Below are 20,718 nucleotides of genomic sequence, written 5' to 3' on the forward strand. Positions count from 1 at the left end.
GCCCACAGAGCTGGTGGTTTGCAAAGGAGAAGGTGCTGAAAGTCCACAAACAGCCCATTGCAGCTGCAGAAGGCAAAGCAGGGGTAGCAGGAGGCCAGGGTGGATGGGCAGGGAGCCCCTGGCACAGCTCAGAGACACAACAGAAGTGCTCACGAGGACTGTACAGTCTAGCCATTGCCTGAGGATGCAGGGGAGGAGTTAGGAAAGCCAAAGCTTGTCTGGAGTTGGACCTGGTGAGGGATATGAAGGACACCAAGGACACCTGCTTCTGCAGGCACCAAAAGGAATGCTGAGGAAATATGGACTCACTGCTCAGTGGGGGAAGAGACCTGGTGACCAAGGACGAGGAAAAGACTGGGATACTGAATGCTTTTTTGCCTTGGTTTTCACTAATATGGTTGGCTGCCAGGCCTTCCAGGTCCAGCAGAATCTGTGGAGAGGACTGAGCTAAGAGGCAGTTAAGTGAAGTGGACAGATATGAGTCTGTGGGACCTAATGGGTTGTGTCTGAGGGTGCAGAGGGATTTGGCTGATGTCAGTGCATGGCCATTCCCTGCCATCTTTGATAGGTCATGTCAATCCGTGCCTTGTAGTTAGCAGTGAGTGAATGCCTCATCCCTTTCCTTCCTGAGGATTCAAGAAGAGACCTTGGATGGTGATCGTGATTTATTTCTGCACTAAAGATCTCTCTAGCTTCTTGTTCCTCACTTCTTTTATCTTCTGAAACCGAAGTAGGCAGTTGAATTTCTTGTCTCCTAGGAGCTAAAAACATAAAAATAAAAATCTGGCCACCTATCAATGAGTTGATCATCATCTCACCATGAATGCACACCAAGCAGAGCACCGTTGGATTGCTGAAGGTTTCTGAGTATCACTGTGACTACCTACAGCCACTGCCTTGGGATGCTGCCCTCCTCTTCCTTGTCCTGCTGTGTGCAGCTGAGCCTTTTCTGATGGCCAAAAGGGCTGCAACAGTCATCTGCAGTGGAGCCACCATCGTTTGGTGTGGTGTGGCTGAGTTCTCCTGCAGCAGACCTCCTCCAACAAGTGGCTGATGGAGAGTCACCTCTGCAGTGCTGTATAGCTGGAGACCACGTGCCTGGCGTCGGTCTTCTAATGTTTAGAATTATTGCATCAGGAAAAACCCAGCCAGATAAGGTCTCCCTTGTCGGATGTGGACTTTGGCCTTGGAAGGGTCATGGTCAGTGTGAGTTTGAAGGGAACAGCCCTGTGCAAGGCTGTGTGGCTGCCACCTCGGGCAGCCCTAGCCCAGCATGGGGTGGCCTTGTCTCTGGGCAGCCCCCGGGGGATCTTGTGCTTTCCTGGGGCTGGGTGCCTGCCACCCCTCTCCTCCCACCGCCTTGGGTGCCTGGGGGATGGAGGAGGGTGAGCCTCTCTGCAGCTGAGTGGAAGCTGCCTGGTGCACAGGCCAGGCTCGTGCAGGGCAGCAGGGGAGAGGGGCTGCGCTCTGCTTGCAGCTTGCTCTGGGAGGGATGTGGGTGCGAGGTGAGCAGCAGCAGCAGGGACACATCACCCGCAGCGACTGGGGGCCAGACTGCTGGGTCCCACTGTAGGAACCATCGGGGAAGCCTGGTACAGCCTGGCAGAGGAGTGTGCCTGGGGGCTGTCCGGGAATCCAACGCTCCTGTCAGGGCTGCAGCTCTCCTCTCATCACCGGGTCAATCCCCAGAGTTTTTAAAAAAAAAAAAAAAAAAAAAAAAAAAACGAAAACCAAACCACAGCACAAGCTGCAGACTTGCTGCCACGGCTGCTGCACTGAGGAAAAAAAACCCAAAGATTTATTTTTTTTTAAGGTTGTTCAGATTGCCTGTGTGAAAAGCTCCTCCACTCAGTTTATGCTGTGGCTTTGCACCAGAGGTCTATGTGCATACCTGCAAGTGTACCTGCATGCACAGTTTCAGTGGCTTAAACAGAGTTTGGATTTTACATCATAGTAAGTTTGTGCTCCAAGGTCCCTTTATTTCTGTTTTGAACTTCCCAAGTTTGTATCAAATCATGCAGTGAAAGTGCTTTGAAGTCAAACAGTCTAGGCTCTTTCCCTAGTGGGATTGTGTTTGTGTTTCCTTGTGTCGTTCATGGAACAGAAATATATGCTTAGCGTGTAGAAATACTGATTTTCTCATCGGAGATATGAGTTAAAGACCGAGAACTCCTTTTAATTTGTAGCAATCATATAGTCATTATTAACAGGAGCCAAAGATCTTACAATGTGGACATCAAAGCAATCTGACATTATTTGGAAACAGCATTTGGTACATCACAGCAGATTCTACAACTTGACTTTTAAGAAAGGCTCAAGAGAAAGCCTTTTTTTTTTTTTTTTTTTTTTTTTTCCCCTGGCTTCTAAGGATCTTTATTTATCACCCTCAGGGGCATTACAGTGAGTAATTAGATTGGACCAGGAGAACGACTTAATTTTACAAGAAACTCATTAATTCATCCTATTTAAAATCTTCTCATTTCACCCAAAACCCAATTATGCTTGTAGTGGCAATGATCTGGAAAACCATTGTCTCGTAGGTATTAGGGGGGCCACTGGGACTCCTGCGGTATTCATGTCGGGGAGACAAGGGTGACTCCCTTTCTTTGACTTTTAGGTCAAAAGAACTAGTCGCTGGGACAGCTTGACAATTAGAAAACCCTGATGAGCATTTGGAAGGAAAACAGCTGTACAATAACGGAGGGGTTCATGGTGCGGGGCATAAACCTCATCAAAAGAGACTATCCAAACAATTGAGTTCTATAATTAACACACAAAAATCTGTTCAGAAATGGTAATAACAGTAAAAGAGAGCTGAGAAGATGCTGCCTACTTATGTGGCAGATGTGGTTTTGTTACAATCTGAGAGAGAAAATCCATCCTTTTAAAGAATAAGAGCAACATTAGAGGGGGAAAATAAAAGTAACTTTTTGTTCCTAAGGATGCAGTTAAAACATGAGCTTAAAATATTTCCAGACAGGGAAGAGCTGTAGAAAAAGTGACCAGTGATGAAAGACATGAAATAAGCTATCAAAGCATTTTTTCAAGTCTTTAAACACAAATGTATTTTCTCACTAAAGTTTATAAGGCTGACACTGAAATATCTTCTCTGAAATTATTTTCTTTGTCCTTCATTTCACCAAGAATACTATAGCAGGGTTTTTCATTAAAGTTGGCTGCAGTCATTGACTTCAAAAAAGTTTCCCCCTATGTGTGTGGAGGGAGATTTGATTCCAAATTGCATCATAAGGAATTTTGAAATTTTCATGAGTATGTAGCTGATATATTTTTCTGCTTCAAAAAATGGAAACTACTAAATGCATTGTTTCTGAAATTTCAGCTAACTCCCTAGGTTTTTAGCTATGTTATTCACTTGTCTGTGATCATACATGTTCACAGTGGTGCCCTGGTCCCTTTTGAGAGGAAGGGGTGCAGTGGGCTCATGATTTGTGTTTCATTGCTGATCCTGTCCTGCTTGAGGGCCCTTTCCAAGCGCAACCCATTTGGAGGTTGCAGCCACTACCATGGTGATCTATAGGGGGATGGCTCTGCAGTCCAGCGTTCCTGTGCCTGTTCTGTACCTCCCCTCCCTACAGAAATGCCATCCCACTAGTCGCTGCTGCTGCAAATAAGCACTTTAGAACAACTATGTCAAATTTTCTTCTAATATAAGTTCATTGACTTAACTAGATTTACTTCAGCACAACCATGTTTCTGTGCCTGTTTATTCACCCCATTCTCTTCATTAGCTCCTAATCTGGAAATCAGTATTTTTCTCGGTTGTGAGTTCTCCTCTTCAGCAGAAGCTGAGGCAGCAGGTACAAACCGTTTTTTTCCAGGCCTGGTGGCTGGTTGGTCCCAGCCCCAGCACTGCCTGGCCCCAGGGTCCCTTCGCCCCCGGGGCAGTGTCCCTCCGGCTCAGCCGACTTGTGGGTGAAGAGCAGAGCTGCCCCCATGACGCTACCAAAGACTCTGCTCAGAGCTCGCTGAGATGTTTTTGAGATACACACTGCATTTTTAATGATTTAGGAACTTGTCAGCGAAGAGACTGGGTTAGTTTCTTTATCCAAGCCTTTGCAAGACATTATGCTTATGCTTTTTTTTTTTCTTTTTTTTTTTTTTTTTTTAAAGAACTATTAAGCATGTCAGCCTTCTTAAAACTATGATGGAAAGATTCATTGCCATTTCAACAAGGACAAAGGAACAATTGAAGAGCAAGCACTGGAGGATTTTTTTTTAACAACTTTAAATTTTCAAGAGTAGTTTTTTTAAAGATACACTCCCCCCCCAAATCAGAAAAAAACATAGTTATTTTAAAATAGTTAAAAACAATTTAATACATACATTTTGTTGTAACTGTGACTAAAAGAATGTGACCAGAATCCCATCCACTATGAGATGAGTTTTTAAATTCTGAAATTGCTGGCTGAAATTTTCTAATAGAAAATTCAGCATTTGGAGACACTAAGTAAGCAGACTTTCAAGCCCACACAGGCATTTTTTTTTTTTTTTTTTTTGAGAAAGCTATGAGTCTGAAAATCAGGTTTTAATGAGAAAATGGTTTGAAAAACAGCTTGAGAAAATTTACATCCAGATTTGCCTGAACTTCCATAATTCTTCAGTGCAGTTTTTAATTTTTTGCAGTTTTAGCATGTATAACTCTGGTAAAAAAAAAAAAAAAAAGCGCATATTATAATGACCTGCAGTGTTTGTCAAATCCTGTCTTGCTTTAAGAGAAATAGAAGTCAAATATATTTTAATGTTAGAAATCAAAGATATCAGCATAGTTATTTTGAGCTGGTGTCCGTTTAAAATCAATGTGAGTTGTTCTGAGGAAAGACTGAGCTTCTTCATGCTGAAAATATTTTTGTTTGAGAATTTTCCTTGGATCTAGTGAAGATGATGGTAACCTTGTTATGCTCGTGGGTGATCTAAACAAGAGAAAAGAATTTTCTCTTTTTTTTATATAAAAAAAACCCCCAAACAACCGGCTAACAGAAAAAACTAATTAAGGCAAAGCTAAGGAACTGAATTCAAAGTTTGCATTGCACATGTGAACTAATCTTTTTACAATGGTATCTTTCAAAAACCGTGTAAGAACCCCATTCATGCTGGGTCTCACCCAGCAAATCCTTCCTAGAAAAGCAGCCACATGAAGATTTGTCATGAGCAAGCAATAAAGACTTTCAGGGAACAGGTTCTGTACAGGCTTCTTATTTGCCTACTAAATCATTAACCTCCAAAAAAAGCCCATCCGTAACCTTAACAGGCGCTGGTTGTAATAGGTGTGTGAGCAGTATTTCATGCTAAGAACAGCTTTTACAGGATTAGAATAAAATTTTTAAGTGACGGTACCATGGAGCTCTTAGGGGAAAAGAACTACTGGTTTAATATAACACATGCTCTAATGTCCTTTTATGCCACGTGCTGAAAAGTGGTGAATCTCAGAGCACACTGAAATGAAGAAAACTAGGTGTTCAAGAGTAGGTGATTTTTGAAGCAAAATGGCTGTGTGTGCTTTAGGAGCAGCCACTGCATTTGGAGAGCTTTCTTCAGGTCTTGAAATATTAATGATCTTGACTTAATATAGTAGAAAACAAAATACAGTGCATGAAATGAGGGGGAAAAAAAATCCTTGAATCATGGACTGTTGACCTTGCAGTATCCACGGAATCCATCTATTCCATTTTAAACCAGAGCCTGAAAAGACAGTAAGGAGGAGGAATGGTCACAAAAATCTTTACCTGTGACATTCGCCTACCTTTCCAAAAGCATGTTATAGCCCGAGAAGGATCTTCAGCCTTGTACTAGATTGTTTATCATCTAAGTATTTTAATACTAGGGAGATGCTAAAGACAGCTCTTTGTTTAATAATTTCTGTGAACTATGATGTTCATATTAATGGTAATGTTAGTGTTTACGTGGTTTTTTTTTTTAAAAACATTGAATAATAGAAAGAATTTTGTGGGTAAGAGCAGTCAGCTTGGTCTCCTCTTGTATTCTGTTTTTCTATGCCTTGTCTTCATCTATGGCAGTAAGATTCTGCATGTTGGTGTCTGTCCTGGTCATATACAGGCTTAGGTGTATTTCTGATCTGAGCTGTGACAGTGAAAACCAGGAATAATATCTCAGAACAGCATCTGCCACTTGACTGCTGTTGTTGTTAAACCAAGCACAAGAAGACATGTAGTGATAGTACAACTCACCAGATATTGCGAATCATATAAAAACTGAAAGGTAATTTTCCATGGTTTTGTGTTTTTTTGTTTTGGTTTTTTTTTTTTTTTTTTTTTTTTTTCCCCTAGGGGCAATTCATGTCACAAGCAGAGTAAGCTATTTTGCCTGAGTTGCCTTTGTGTGCTGCGGCTGCCTGGCTGATAGGCTGTACCCAGTGGGTTTGTATTTGTGTTCAGGGACTAATTGTCTCTGATGTGGGGAGACTGGGTTTGACCCCCGTGATTCTTCCTGCCAAAGCTGTGGTTTCTGATTTTAATCGAAACCCCAAGGCCATTTGAAGCATAGCCAAAAAGCACCTTGCAGGTTGAACCTTATCTAATAACGTGATGCATGTAAACTCTGGAAGTGTAAATCTTAGTCACTTGAGCAATGTGTTTTTATAAGATTCTCTGGTCCAGTGACAGGCACAGTGAAAGGGGAATGATCTCCCAGTGCTCTTACAGATGGCACACAGCACATCGTAAAATTAGGACTCGTTAAGGAAATGCCATAAATGGCTTTGGTCAATAAGAGTGAAGTAACTTGCTGTTTTTTAAATGTGCTACTAAAATCCCTCTCCATTTCCCATTGGAGGGCTTCATAAGAGAAGGAGGGAGAGAACGAGGGGGGCTGGGGGAAGGGTAAAACAAAAAGAGCGAGTCCTGGCTGTGGGGGGGCCTGTGCCCCGCAGACTGGAGCCTGTGCATAGCAGGGGAACCCTAAAGGTAGCGTAGGTGATAAATGACGAGATGTGAGAGTGAGTCACGCAGTAAATACTGGGAACAACCTTTCCTTTTTACACGTTCGCATGCCTGGGTATTTTCTCTGTTCTCTGTAGCGCTGAAAGCCAGTGGTGAGGGTGGGCTTTTATCTCTAGCCAAGGGAAAAATTTCTAGGATGACATACCTGTTAGCCACTATTAAAACGCGTTATTAATGATGCTAATGAGTTTTTTCCAAGTGATGTAAAAGTAGTCATTCATGTAAGCACTGCATTTATGAAGATGATGTCACTGAAAGCTTGCCAGCTGCACATGGGACCTGGTGGCAGTGGTGCAGTTACTGCTATGACCAGGCTTTGAGGAGGGGAGAGCATTGCTGATTTCCTCCCTTGGGGAGAAAGAGCCAAATGAATTCTGCCTTGCCAGGAGGGAGACATGCCATTTCCAGGCATGTTAGGCTGAGGGCCTCGCTGCCAATCCCAGTGGGTTCCTGTCCCACTCCCTCTTAAAAATTGGCAGTGTCTGACTGTCAGCTGCCATTCCTTAAGTGGTCATAGAATAAACCAATTGCACCCCTTTTGTCATGCTCTGTGTGTGTGTGTGTGAATGCAGGTGGACATGGGTTAAGCAACATGCAACTCTGCAGTAAGCACAAAGAGGCAGCTGATTTTCTGGCAGTGTCAATAGAAGAGTATAATTTTTTTTTTTTACCATCTCCAAGCCAGCTTTTAAAATGGCTCTTGTTGGAATTAGAAATCAGTATCCCCTGACATAGGATTACTCATTAAGAGTGTGATGATTGTTAATTCTTCACCTGGGGCTAAGAGGACATCATTAGATCTCTTTGAAATGTCTCCTGCCTTGATTTTAAATAAGTAAGCTAGCAATTTATGATCACAGCTTGGGCAAGTAACACTCTCCCTTCCTGTTCCTCCATCTAGCTTGCAAAATCGGATACTACAAGGCTCTCTCGACAGATGTTGCTTGTGCCAAATGCCCGCCTCACAGCTACTCCATCTGGGAAGGCTCTACCTCCTGCACCTGCGATCGGGGCTTTTTCCGAGCTGAAAATGATGCTGCCTCGATGCCCTGCACTCGTAAGTTGGTCTTTGAACAGTCTCTTCCCATTTTATCGTCTGTTTCTTCTCCTGTCTTTCTTTCACTGTGTACGTAGGAAATACTGCCTGGAGATCTGTGTCTCTTAAGAAGTGTCATGCTTCTGAGAGCAGCATTGAGTAGCTCTTACAGCCCTTTGCAGATGCAGTTTTGGCTCACACTTCTGGGATAGAAAGCATTAGTTCTTAGCCCTGAATTCCTAACAGTGACATGGTTGCACTGACCCTTGAGAGCTTACAGTCTAAATAAATCAGGACACTGAGAAGAGACAAAGCCACAAAAGCGGAGTGACTCGAACACCTCAGTAGCAGAGTTGGAAATAAAATACAGGTCTAAGTTCCAGTCTGAGGACCTGTCCAGTAGATCACATCACCTTTCATCTCTTTAAGTATTGACATTTGTAGAAATTGTGAAAGCTTTTCTAATAATTGTGTGATCTAGGATAAACAGGTAATGTTTATAATGTCATTATATATCTAATTTGCTCAAAATATAGCTGGTCATCCTTAGGAACATAAAAGTGTTCCTCTGAGGGTCGGTAATAATAAATCTTAAACCTTAATGAAACAAACACTCCAAGTAGGGTTTATTTTATTCTTTATAGATAAATACATCATGTACAGCAAGTGGAGTTTGCTTTAGTTCCACCGGAATGCCTTCAACAGGGAGAACAAGAGGCAAAGCGCGCAGAGCACACCCAGAGGGTTGCTGGAACAACTCCTTGTCCTATGTGTTGGTTAATGGCTAACATTGTCGAAGACCTGGGATTCCGGGCATGCCCTGGTGTTAAATCATGATCATCTAGTTCTTTGGTTTACACTTCTATAGGAGCAGAGTAGTTTGAAACATTAAGTGAAAGGGCTCTATTTTACCAGTGTGTGACTTTCTCTGAAAGCTATTGGAAATGCTTCCAGATTTTTGGAGTTCAGCTGTATATTTATGTAGAGAGACTGTGTGTGTGTCAGTGAGGGAGGGAAGGCTGAGATATTTCTTTTGTAACATTTTAATATATTCCAAATTAATTTTGGAGAGATGACTCACATTTATTTAAATCTTAATTTCTCCCTTACAAGGCAGAAACAAAGTATGTCCATAACTAAGCCTTCCCCACAGCCCCTTGATTCCAGTTCTTCTTCAGTGATCTCCTATTCAGCTGTGAGTTTTGCTGGGTGGTGATTAAGCAGGTCTGGGCACAGCAAGGAACAGCTGCTTTTGCTTAGTAGTAAAGCAGAGAGGTCCGTATATCCCTTGCCAAACATTGACTGGGGATAGAGGTCTAACTGTATTGTGAAACCTTGCTGGGTAGGAACTTGCTTTTTATAATATAATTTACAGTAGGAGATATAAAGCTTGACCATTTTGATAGGAGATATGTCTTTTTGCAACAATAAAACTATTGTTTAAAAGGTACGCCCTAAATAACATTATAACAGCAAAAGTTTCTCTCATAAAGCCCTGGTCCTAGTGAGTGATATCCTGACCAAATAGAAATCAAATTAGTAATCAACTGGTTGAATTTAAATAGGCATGTGCAGTGAATGAAGTATGAGGAGAGAGCAAAACACTTCCAGATGGGGGAATTGTGCGCAAATGATATCTATGTTTGCTCTTATTGCAAAATTTACCCCTGCAAGCTTAGCCCATTTTTGTCAAGCCTTGGGCCTACTTCTGGCACCCTTCCCTATTCCAGTCTTTGGAGGTCAGTCAGAGTTGAAGTCCCTGATCTTGGTCTTTTACCCTGAAAATATGAAGAGGGAAGAAGAGAAGGCAAGGTCCATGGTTCTGGCCTCAGTCTTCATCTCTGTGGCAGTCTGGGAGGACTCAGCATGCAGAGGCAAGGCAACACCACAGTCCCATGGACACCTGGTCTTGGAAAACAGGCCTCTCTGGAGGTCCCACATCATAGCTTTGAACTTTATTGTAGCTTAAGGGCTTCTTTTTCTGTGATCCAAGGTGAAGGAGGAGACAGAGGTTATTTCTGAGCAGACTTGTGGGGCAGCTTTACTCCCCTACTCACTGCTGTGCTAATATCCCCTCTTTGAGGTCTGCCTTAGCAGTGTTTGAATGTTGCTGTGATTGTGGTACCTGCACAGGCACAAAATGCAGCCCTGCGTGCATGGTGCACCCCTGTGTTGCACAAGGAGTGGGGTGCCAGGGGCTCCTGGGGGGACTGTTTGTTTGCTGTGCTCCCCACCCTGAGCAGCCTTCCACCCATGCACTTGAGGCAAGCGACAGAAGGTGTTTGGAGGGCTTCTGCTGAAGGAAGCCCCTCCGGAAGAAGCTCCCCATTTGTCTGCCTTTCCTGACAAGATGTGGAGACAGAAGGGAGCGTAAACATCAAAGGTTCTTTCAGACGGATTCAGACTCTAATCAGTTCTTACCAGTTGGTTAAACCAGGTGACAAACCTAATTCCCTTGTGCTGACAGCCATAATAATCAGGCACCTTCTTTGTTCATTATGCTCTCTTTAACCCTGGTATTCTCATTCAGCCCTGCATTTAGTAATCGCTCAGTGTGACGGCGCACTAATGAAGAAATAAAACACAGTATCTGAGATCCATTCTTCTAGCAAAAAGATAGACTCTGCTCCACTGGCTTGTAAAATCAGGTTTCTGTTCAGTTGGAGAACTATTAGACCAGGTGAATAAAAGTAACATTGGGTAATTTGGAGAGAACACCTGGAATGGGCTGTGGATTGATCCTTTCTTTATTATTTCTAAACACTTTTTAAGATGAAGAACTTCAGCCTTCTTAGGATGTGTTTTTGTAAAGCTTTGACCCTTGGCTATTGATTTCCTTTAGTAATAAACTGGCTGGCCTCGTCACTTATCTCACCTTCTAGGTTGGGGAGGAAGACCATTACAACTTTCCATTAGCCTGATTGTACTAGTGGATGAAAGGGAATTGGAGAATTTCCCTTCCTTTTCCTTTATCGCAATTCCCGTGGTAAGTAATAAAAACAACACCTACTTCCTGATGCGCTGGTCAGGAGAGGTGCTTCAGAGTTGTCTCATTCTATAACACCACTCTCTGACATCTCCATCCATTGTTGAGTTGTAAAAACTGTGTCTAACCTTCAGGTAAGCCAGCCATCCAATCTAAACAAATAACTCAAACTCTGGTTTGAGTATTCTGCTTTATTTTAGCTCTGCTAGAGTGAGTAGTTATACCTGGCTTAACGTCTGTACAAGTAAGAGCAGAACGTGGTGGGATATGAGTGTAGGAGATGGTGGAGTGGTCTGTGTTGGAGGGCCAGGCATAGACACCCTGACATACACATGTTTACTGATGCACCTTTTTCTCAAGCTTGTCTTATGGGGATAATCTGTAACATGTCTGTGCCACTGAGGAGCAGAGCCGCCCTGGATCTGCTGCTTTGACCTAACTCAGGAATTTAGACTTTCAACTCTGAAGCACGGTGGGCTTGTCGGCTGTGTGCTTGGGCATGGAGAGGGTATGATTGACCTATGATACACTTGAGCACAAACTGTGGAAAACAGGGATGCCTTTCCCTTTTGGAAGCATCACAAAAATGATGTTAAGGCAGCTATTCAGACCTTTATTATATTTCAGTACTTGCTGAGAGGATGGGTCTTTCATAAGGTTAGCAATCTAATGGAGAATAAATTGCCTTATCAGCACACAAATCCATGAGGCTGGAAAACAATCAGTCTCAATCATGGTCCTTAGCCCTGAATTTCCTTCTCTGTGAGGAGATATTCTGTGAATTGCAGCCTGGTGCAGGCAGGTGCAGTTCCCACCCAAGTTAATGGGCGTTGGTCCTGCATCCCCACCGTTAATGAGTTGGGTTCTCTAACAATTTCTTAACAAACAATGCTCACATTATGACTGAGAATGGGATGGTTTTGTATTGTTTATATTGTCTGTTCGATTCAGATTATTAATGATTTTTAATTGGGAGCCCTTTACAAAAGAGAGATTACCAGCATAGACTGTCCATCTTGAAATCTGTCTCAGTAAATGACCCTGAATAATTTAGTCTGTTGTGCCACCCAAACAGTGACTGATTGATTGATATTTTGGCGTGGCCTGAAATATTTCTAAAATGGTTGCATTTAAGACAGTTTATACTGGAGAAGCTTAGAGATAATGAGAGCAAATTTAGTGAGATGCAAGAGAAAAGTGCCAGCTTTAAAAGGGCTTTCTCCAGTTTAGGTTATCAAGAAATCGAAGAGCCTGACTTCAAACAGCAAACATCACTTACTTGTCTTTACATTCGCCTCTTCTAATTGAATTTAGTGCACTGCTGTATTTCCTCCAGAAAGTATATTGTTTTTAAATTACCATTTCAGTGCTATTACTCAAGGCTCCTGCTTCTAATGCTTTCTGACAGTTATCAGCATAATGAACCATAATGAAATGATGAGCAATCTACAGTGGAAACTCAATGTGGATTCCACTAGAGCTGTGTGACTGTGTTGTTAAAATTTGAATGCACATTAAAATAACACTGTCCTTATTTGTTTCCAAGGTCGAGGCTTTAAAAAAGTTCTGAGAAGTCTAAACACTTCAATTTTGTAAATGTTGCAGTCTAATATATGCCCTTAGCACAATCTTGTGTTGCATTTACTGTATCTCAGAGATAAATATTTGACCTGCATTTTCAAAAAAGAGTGAATTTACCTACCTAATAACTGTGCTTGCAAATGAGTAATTACACATGAGCTGATTATTTGAGCATATGTTTATTATGATTGCTTAGACTTCTAAATAAACAAATGTGCTCTTTTTCCTTCAACTTGTGCCTCTCCTAAATTTCCAGACAGACGCTGATTATCACTGTTCTAGCTTTTAGAAGAATAAGAAAGTAGAATACAACGTGAGGTCATGCTGGTTAGTATGTTGTAGGTAGCTTTGCACCAGCTTTGCTGTGCTTCCTTCCCAGGGTTTGCACACTTGTTCTGGCACTGCTTCAGTCTAACCTGCTGTTGGGCCCCATTCTCTATAATATGAAGTATATGCCAACACAGCCTCTGATCTACAGAAGTTAAATTTATGACATAATAATTCTTCCACATCTTTATATATGTCTGTACCCTAAGTAAATGATTTTGTTCTTAAAACATCATATAAGGTTGTTTATTATGTAAACAGTATGTCAAAATGCCTTTTAAGGTGCAGTATGGTAGTTGTAAGAGCATAGGGAACAGTGGGTAGGCAGTATGGAGGGAATGATTTTTCTTCTCCATCTAGGCTGGGAAAATAGACCATCCATCGCTGCATTTCTGCCAGACTGAGAGAAAGGGATTGTGAGTGATGGGAATCTCAGAGGAGAAGGCTGTCTTCCCTCATCTGTGTTGATGGGCTGAAGGAATTGAGAAAATGTTGAATAAGAAGGGGAGTGGTTATGGCTTGGGGAGAAGAGATGGGAGTAATTTGACAATGTGTGTTTATAATCAGTAGACTTAAAATCATCACTCCTTTAAATACAGCAACTGTTTATTAGCTGTTTTCTGATTTTCTGGCAGAGCCTTAAATTAACAGAGACATTTACTCAATTAAGTGGGGGGCTTTGATTTGGTTAGTTGGGACCCAGTTCTGTAGAGATGTTGAAGTAAATTAGAAGGCTAACAGAATAAAAAATTCATGACAGTGACAGAATAACTTACTTTTCTGGTTGAATTTCTTTCCTGTCAGACTGTCAGATAACTTTCTGGTATCCATAGTGGAATTCTTCTTTTTATCTTGAAAGAGTGAGTGAAAGCAGGTGGTATTGTCTTCAGCCCAGTGTATTTGAGTATGTGCAATAATGTGTCTTAGCATATGTGGCAATGCAAAATATTCTTATGGCAGTTTTTGAAAGAGAAACCCAGAGCCCACAGGGGTGGCACCTGCAAACATCAGTTTTCCCACACCTCTACCAGTGGTAACTGGACGTCTTTGTTTAACTACCTTAGCCTGGAGAGAAGAGGAAATATCAGTTGGATTGTTCTGCAGGTGAAAGGAACAAAGCCTATTGTGAAGCTGGTAACCAGGGTTCTTTCAGCAAGTAAATAGGAAATCGTACATGCCAGTAGAATGGGCATTTTATCATTGGCGCTGGTCCAAGATCCCTAGCTTGGCAGAACTCCCACTGAAGTCAAAGGAGTCTTGCCCATGTAAATAAATTAAGAATTGTTTACCAAATCAGTTGCCTTATTAAAACTCAGTTGTATTGCACAGAAAGGAGAAGGGGGGTGGAAATAGAGCAAATGACTGATATTTCAAGTGGCTGCCGCATCTTGTGGACTGTTGACTTTGGTCTCACCAGTTGTAAAAACACGTAGTCTATAATGATAAATGGTCAGGAATAGCCAGGCAGACAAGAAGCGAGGGTTGTCCGAACTGTCAGTGCTTGTGTAAATTAGCCCACAGCAACAGGAGACCTGTCCACAACTGCTGAAAGAAGCAATTAGTAGCAGCAACATATACAACTGTCACAGGAAAGTGTGCGCTTTATTTGTAAGCCTAAACTTACACAGCCCAGGTGTTTACTCTGTGTTATAATTTGTCTTTCAGATGGTTAAAGATCAACAACAAAGGCTTATCTGAAGGGCTTCACAGCTCACATGCTGAAACATTATTGACAGCTCCACAGTTGTACAGGTTTAATGAAGCTTTATGAGACAGAAAGAGGAGGCCGAAGTGCTTTTTCTTGAAGGCTGTGCCTGGCACCACTTTGCCAGACATTTTAGTGAGGGAACTTAAAGAGTTTAAAAACATTGATTGTTTAACAATTACTTTATTTGCATTCACTCTGAAAACAGTAAACTCTCAATTTCACACTCAACTGTGCCTCCAGGGAGATGAATTTTAGGACCATGATCAAGTTAAGGAGTATTGATTAGAATTGTTAAAGGCTATCTATACAATAATGGCATCTTGAGGCCTAGTTGAGAGAGTAGCAGTATGGTCACATTGGTGAGGCTGGCAAACACAACTAAAAGCCTTAGCAGAGTCATACTGCTGCTTAGTGCCTGAGCTAGCCCCCTTCAAAGGTACTCAATGTACTTCCACTGACATTTCATTGCTCTCTGTAGATAGGCTCCAAAGGTCTTTGGAGTTGTTCATTGTATGGATCTTTTATTTTCTACACCTTGTTATTTGTTCTCTTTATTCTTGCTGTGTTGTACACAAAAGCTGGCTTTCAGATCTTGTGTAGCAGAAGATGTGCTAAACTTTTCACTGCTTCTGATACTGCATTTCTGGTTAGGTTTTCTTGCTATTAGACAGTTGGATGCTTGCTCCCAGTTGCCTGCTGCTCCTGTAACTTATCAAAGACCTAACTGCTCCTCTGTAGTATAGCCAAGGCCAAGTTGCCAATTCAAAACAGGCCAGTTCATACTAGGCTCCTAAATGGTGGTGAGTCATAGCAACCTTCCCTGTTGTATGAATCTTGTTTATTATGTAGCAAATTAGCTCAAGATTTCTGAATACCCTGAGTTCCCTTTGAAATCACTGGAGATGAAGAGGGTCAGTGTCTCTGGAGCAGGCTCATAAAGAGGATCCTTTTGTCAGTCCCGGTCCAAGGCCCACCGACGCCTGCTGGTCTGCCTGATTGACGTTGTTTAACAAACACCCATAGTTGGCACTCTGCTGCATTTAACAGTATGTTTTTAAGGTTTTCTCGGTTTGAGGGTGAAGTTAGAAAGCTTCGAACTGCAGAAGGTTGTTGTATTATTTTTACTATTAGAATAATTTTTAATCCTTATCAAGCTAAGGTCTACTTTTTCTGCCTCAAAAAAAGAGAGGTGATTTTTTCCTCAAGGAGAGTGTGGGAATGGTTAAAGAAGATTAAAGTATTTTCTACATGCTTGAGGTTTTCTGATGTCTGGTGGGAATTGCCAATGAAGCTTCCTTCTGATTTCACACTGTCAGGCGAACGCAGACCGAATGCAGGGTGACAACCCACTTGAAAATAATTATCCGTTGCCCTGGCTGTAGAGATATCCGTTACCTGATCGAGAAATACGCTTTTACACATGTGCACACAAGACTGAGTAAATTATTTTTCAATAATTTTCTCCTTCCAGAGCTCAAAACCTTCATCCTGCTTGTTACTTAGTCACATACATACCTTTTAAGAGCATGTTTCTTTTAAAGAAGAGTATATTTTAAATGCACTGATCTGGTGACTGACAGGATGCTTATAATGAAGACTTGCCTTCTTGAGGGTATATATTTGAAATATCTCCATTAGCACTTCCATGGAAAGTGTGGGTTTCAGCTTGTGTTTTTAATAGATCTCCTCCCACAGATAGATTTTTTTCAAGGTAATGAATATTAACCATACCATAGGTTAGTAGTAAACAGATGTGGTTACGGTCCAAATACTGATAATATCAGTTTAGCCCTTAATGGGTAATGTTGCTGCCAAAATAGTCCACCATTAATGGCTGAGGACTAAGCTGGCACAAATAAAGATGCTCCTGCTAATGAGCCCTCTGCCAGAGGGGGCATGTTGAGACAGAGGAGTGTGGGCAGGCAACTGTTTGTGGCTAAAGAGAACTTTATTTTGGGTGCCATCAGAGTGGGTTTCTCATAAATGCTAAATTTACTTTAAAGGCATTAAGTGTCAGAACCCTGTGCTGAGGTGCTTTTTGGTTTGTTTTGTGATGCTTTTTGTTTTTCAACCTAAGAAAATTGTATATAATGGCTACTCAGCTCTGATAAATTGGCCAAACCAAAACCCTGAACTTTATTTTCAGTGCTTTGTCCACAGCAATGCTGAGAAAAGGAAAAAGATTTTTTTTACTCACCTGTAGCTCTGGCAAACAAAATCTGTTTGCCTCAGATTTGGAGCTGCTAGTTGTCTAAAGGTGGGATTCTGGCATCCTATCAACCTGGGGCAGCAAAGAACCAAGACACAAGGTCTTCCTTATTTCTTGTCATTTTATGGGACAACAAAGTCACTTGGGAGCTATTTTGCTGAGAATCATTTCTTTCTCTTTTCCTTTTACTGTCCTTTAATCCACGCCTCCTAACCATACGCTGTTGCTGAACTAAATTAACTGGTTTAGTGAAGACAGTATTCTTTACGTCAAACAAGTCTGTCTGGTCCAGTTGTAGAAAACTGTAATTGAATTTACTGCATACACCCACAGAGACTTTTAGAGCAGCACCTTGCTGGGCAGATCAGTAATAAAAAAGGAAGATGTAAAACCAGGGATATTAAAACCTTTGTCATAACCATTTAAATACAGTTCACTAGCACAGTGCATTTATAGTTCTACCCTCAGATCCCAGGCTTAGTTTCCAGAGGGTTTTTTTCAGTTGTGTAGATTGGTCGGGTTTACAGCTATAGGGAGAGAAAGGGTGGGCTGACTTGGTTGGAGTCTGTCTGCACACCTTACAAATCACGCCTGTCTGCATGTCTCACTGGAGTCCCTCCAGCCCCCAGAGCCTGGCTACAGCACGCCCTTTGCCATGGGTTTGTAGTATATGGGGTTTGGCAAGGGAGAGGCACTCTCCTTTGGACTCGTGGCTCGGTGGCCGTGCTGAACTTGCAGTCCTGGTGCAGCCTGGTTAGACCCCGACCTTGGGCACGCCGAGGGTCCTGGTGCCTGTGCGTTCCCTTTGGCGTGCCCGAAGGGCTGGGTGCGACCGATCCCTGAGGGCAGCAGGAATATTCCCTCGGTTACAGCTAATCATCTTTGTGCTATTTTCCTTTGAAATTGTTCATTGCATTCAGGATAGAGTTTTCCTTTGTGGAATGATTTTGCCAGTTCCACTAATTTGAACCTCCTACCATTGTACTGTTATCCTTTGGTGGCAGGAAGAAAGGGGCTTTGAGATAACTTCTTCAGCAGGATGGTATCCAAACAAAAGGCAGACTTTTAGCCAGCAACCTCTGATGGTCCCTCAGATGTATGGGGCACCTGATTTAAAATGCAAAATATTATTTTCCTTGCAAATAAACACTTTACTGATGAAATGTCATTGTGCCCAGTGTTAGTCTGCAGCCTGCTTTGCTTCACAGCTGTGGCTCCTTGCCTTCTGCACCCCACAGGTGCTAGTTCAGTCCCAGGTAGCAAGTTCATTACAGGGTCTTCACCATGGGAGTTGTGTGTGAGTCACTTCGGTGCTCAGACGGGACTTGATCCCTGGTATGAATCACAGAGGCTCCTTAACTATGTCCACAGAGACCTATAATCCACAGAGAGCTGGCACACAGTTAACGTGGTGCGTGGAGATGTCCTGTGGTCTGGAAAGTAGGTCAGGTGTTGATATGTGCCCTTGTCATGGTTTTCATCAAGCCTTTTATCAGACTTGCAGTGGTGTGCAGGAGACTTCCAGCTGGAGAGTGATTTTTAGGAAGGGAGGGAGAGGAATATTGATGGATGAAAAGTTAAAATGCAGCCTGAGATTGTGGTAAGAGTGCTAAAATACATCAATCCTTTTAGTAGAAGTAATGCATATGCTATTAAAGCCTTAAAAGCTCTAGTTTTGCTGAATATTCCTTTGACATAGGATACTACATTGCCCTTAAGACAGACAGATCTGTTTATCTGTGGGTGAAAGAGATAGATATAATGGCTATAGCTTATTGCAGCAAGAGAAGGCCAAACAATCTGCATTGCCCAATACATTTAAGTAAATCTAATAGGAAGGTTGAGGAAGATAGCAAGATTAGCTTGACAAAGATTATTTGTTGCTAAACAGACTCTTCAGTGTTTCCCTCAGCCCTGACACACACAATGAACTGCTCCACCCAGGGCCTTTCCATTTGCTTCATGGCTCAGTTGATTTTGATGGGTTTATTGTGAAGCAAGATTTATGGAGCCCTAGGAAGGAATAAAATTAAAAACTTCCGCTCCCTATGTTCCCACAGAGGAGTCCCCCATGTCTGCTCATGGTGCTGGTAAATGGGCTGGGTGAGGGATCTGGCTTTCAGGCCCATGAACAAATTGTGACCTCTTTGCAGTCCCCCAACAGGAGATGTGCGATCGGCTCTGCAGATCCATCTCTCAGGTTCTGTTGTCTTGGGCAAGGAAAGTGAGAGCACTTGGCTTCCTAACATCATAAAATTAACTTTAAAATTAGTTGTTTTACAAAATAAAAATGTATAGATTTTTTTTTTCCTTTCTTTTGTAAGGACTGTCACATTTTTAAGCTCTTCTGTGTTGTGTGGCACTATTAGCTCTATGCTTCTAGAGTGCTGAATGGCTCATGCAATAGCATGCTTCCATCAGCAGGAGTTTTAAGTGAAATGTTGTAAATCGTGGGGTTTGGGATAAAATCAGGGATGTTGACACCAGTTTTAGTGGCTCAGCTCCTTGTTTCCCCTCTCATCTGCCCCGTAGCTAGATTTTTCTGCAAGGGGACAGAGGGTTTGTGTGAGGGCAGTGGTCTGGCCATCAAGGACACTGTTCCTGCGGGATCCTGCATCTTGAAACAGCGCTGGCATTTCCAGCCTGCCACAGCCCTGAAAGGGTTTTCATCTCATCTATTGGCAGTGGCTCTGTTGTCAGAAACAAAGCAAATCCTGATCACCATTGAAGGAGCAGATACGCCCTGTGTTTCAACATCTGAAACCAGGCCCATCAATCTGAAACTATTCCCCACTCCCAGTGCCAACAGCTCCATTGATGACTATGCTCCAGGAAGAAAAGAAATTGCTTTTCCCCTCACTGTAATGTCAGCCCACAATTTGGAGACGCCCCCACATCTTCCTTTTCATGCTGGAGGTGGTGCACTCATTTCTGTGACCTGCAAGCATCTGCTTCCCTGGTTTTCCGCTTCATTGCGCCTCTGTTTAGACACTGCAGTGCCCTGTCCCACATACTAATTACTGACTTTTTGCTTCTGAGGAGCTTGATTCATTCTGGCACATTTTCCCATGTGAAACTGGACCTAGAGCCTTGGAAAATATCTTAATGGACATCAGAGTAAGTCTGAGTTTAACCCCAAACTGGCTGCGGTATCTGAGCTAAAAGGCACCTCTTTCAGACTGTAGCTGTGGCAGTATGAACCTTCCTTGCATGGAGTATTTTGCTTCATGAATATCCCCCTGAAATAAGGCAACCCTGGCAGAGCTGGGCACTGCTCAGGGAGGGGAGGTGTTTGCACTGGCACCACCTTATCTCAGCTCTCCCGGCCATGCTCTGAGTTGATGCTCCCACTGTGTGATTGCAGCAAGTGAACGCTCTGTAAGAAACTGCCTTTTGCTTTTCCTCACAGTAAAGCTCTTGCCGTTTCCCACAGGAGCAGTTTCTGTTCAGGGCTTGTTGCTGCAAGGTACCAAACAGCCTTTGGGAGGATGGTTGTCCTCAGCTCCCACCGGCTCCGCGAGCTGCTCTGGTGAGCTCAGACCTTCACCGTGCTGGACTTGCAGTCTATTGAAGTGGCTGGTTTCCTCCAGAGGCTTTTGTTTGTTCTCCTGCCTCCTTGACAGTGTGGAAGGACAAACGTCACCTTGTGCACCTGCCTGCCCTGGAGAGAGAGCCCTGGTGTGGGGCAGTTTTGGGGTAGATGATGTCTAGATCAGTTCCTGCTCAGCAGTTCCTGTGCTGCCACTTGAGTTCATGGTATCAGGAGTGTCTCCCACTTCATTGCACTTGGAGTGTATTTTTGAAAAGGAGGCCTCTTTCTCCTGCCCAGGGGAGCTGGCAAACCCAGCTTTCAGGGGAAGGAGAGCTGGTTATGGGGCAGAGGCACTGGGCTGA

General features: G+C 42.8%; 1 protein-coding gene across 2 annotated transcripts in view; it reads left to right on the forward strand.

The window, feature by feature from the left end:
• EPHA4 (EPH receptor A4) overlaps positions 1–20,718 on the forward strand; it is a 108,604-nt gene that overhangs the window by 35,304 nt on the left and 52,582 nt on the right. For both annotated transcript variants that reach the window (XM_033005423.2, XM_042796855.1), the window contains exon 4: positions 7,879–8,034. In XM_033005423.2, the coding sequence (XP_032861314.2) occupies positions 7,879–8,034 (156 nt within the window). The remainder of the gene's footprint in view (positions 1–7,878; positions 8,035–20,718) is intronic.

This window comes from Tyto alba, unplaced genomic scaffold (genome assembly GCF_018691265.1).
Source record: "Tyto alba isolate M040663 unplaced genomic scaffold, T.alba_DEE_v4.0 Super-Scaffold_10, whole genome shotgun sequence".
NCBI lineage: Eukaryota > Metazoa > Chordata > Aves > Strigiformes > Tytonidae > Tyto > Tyto alba.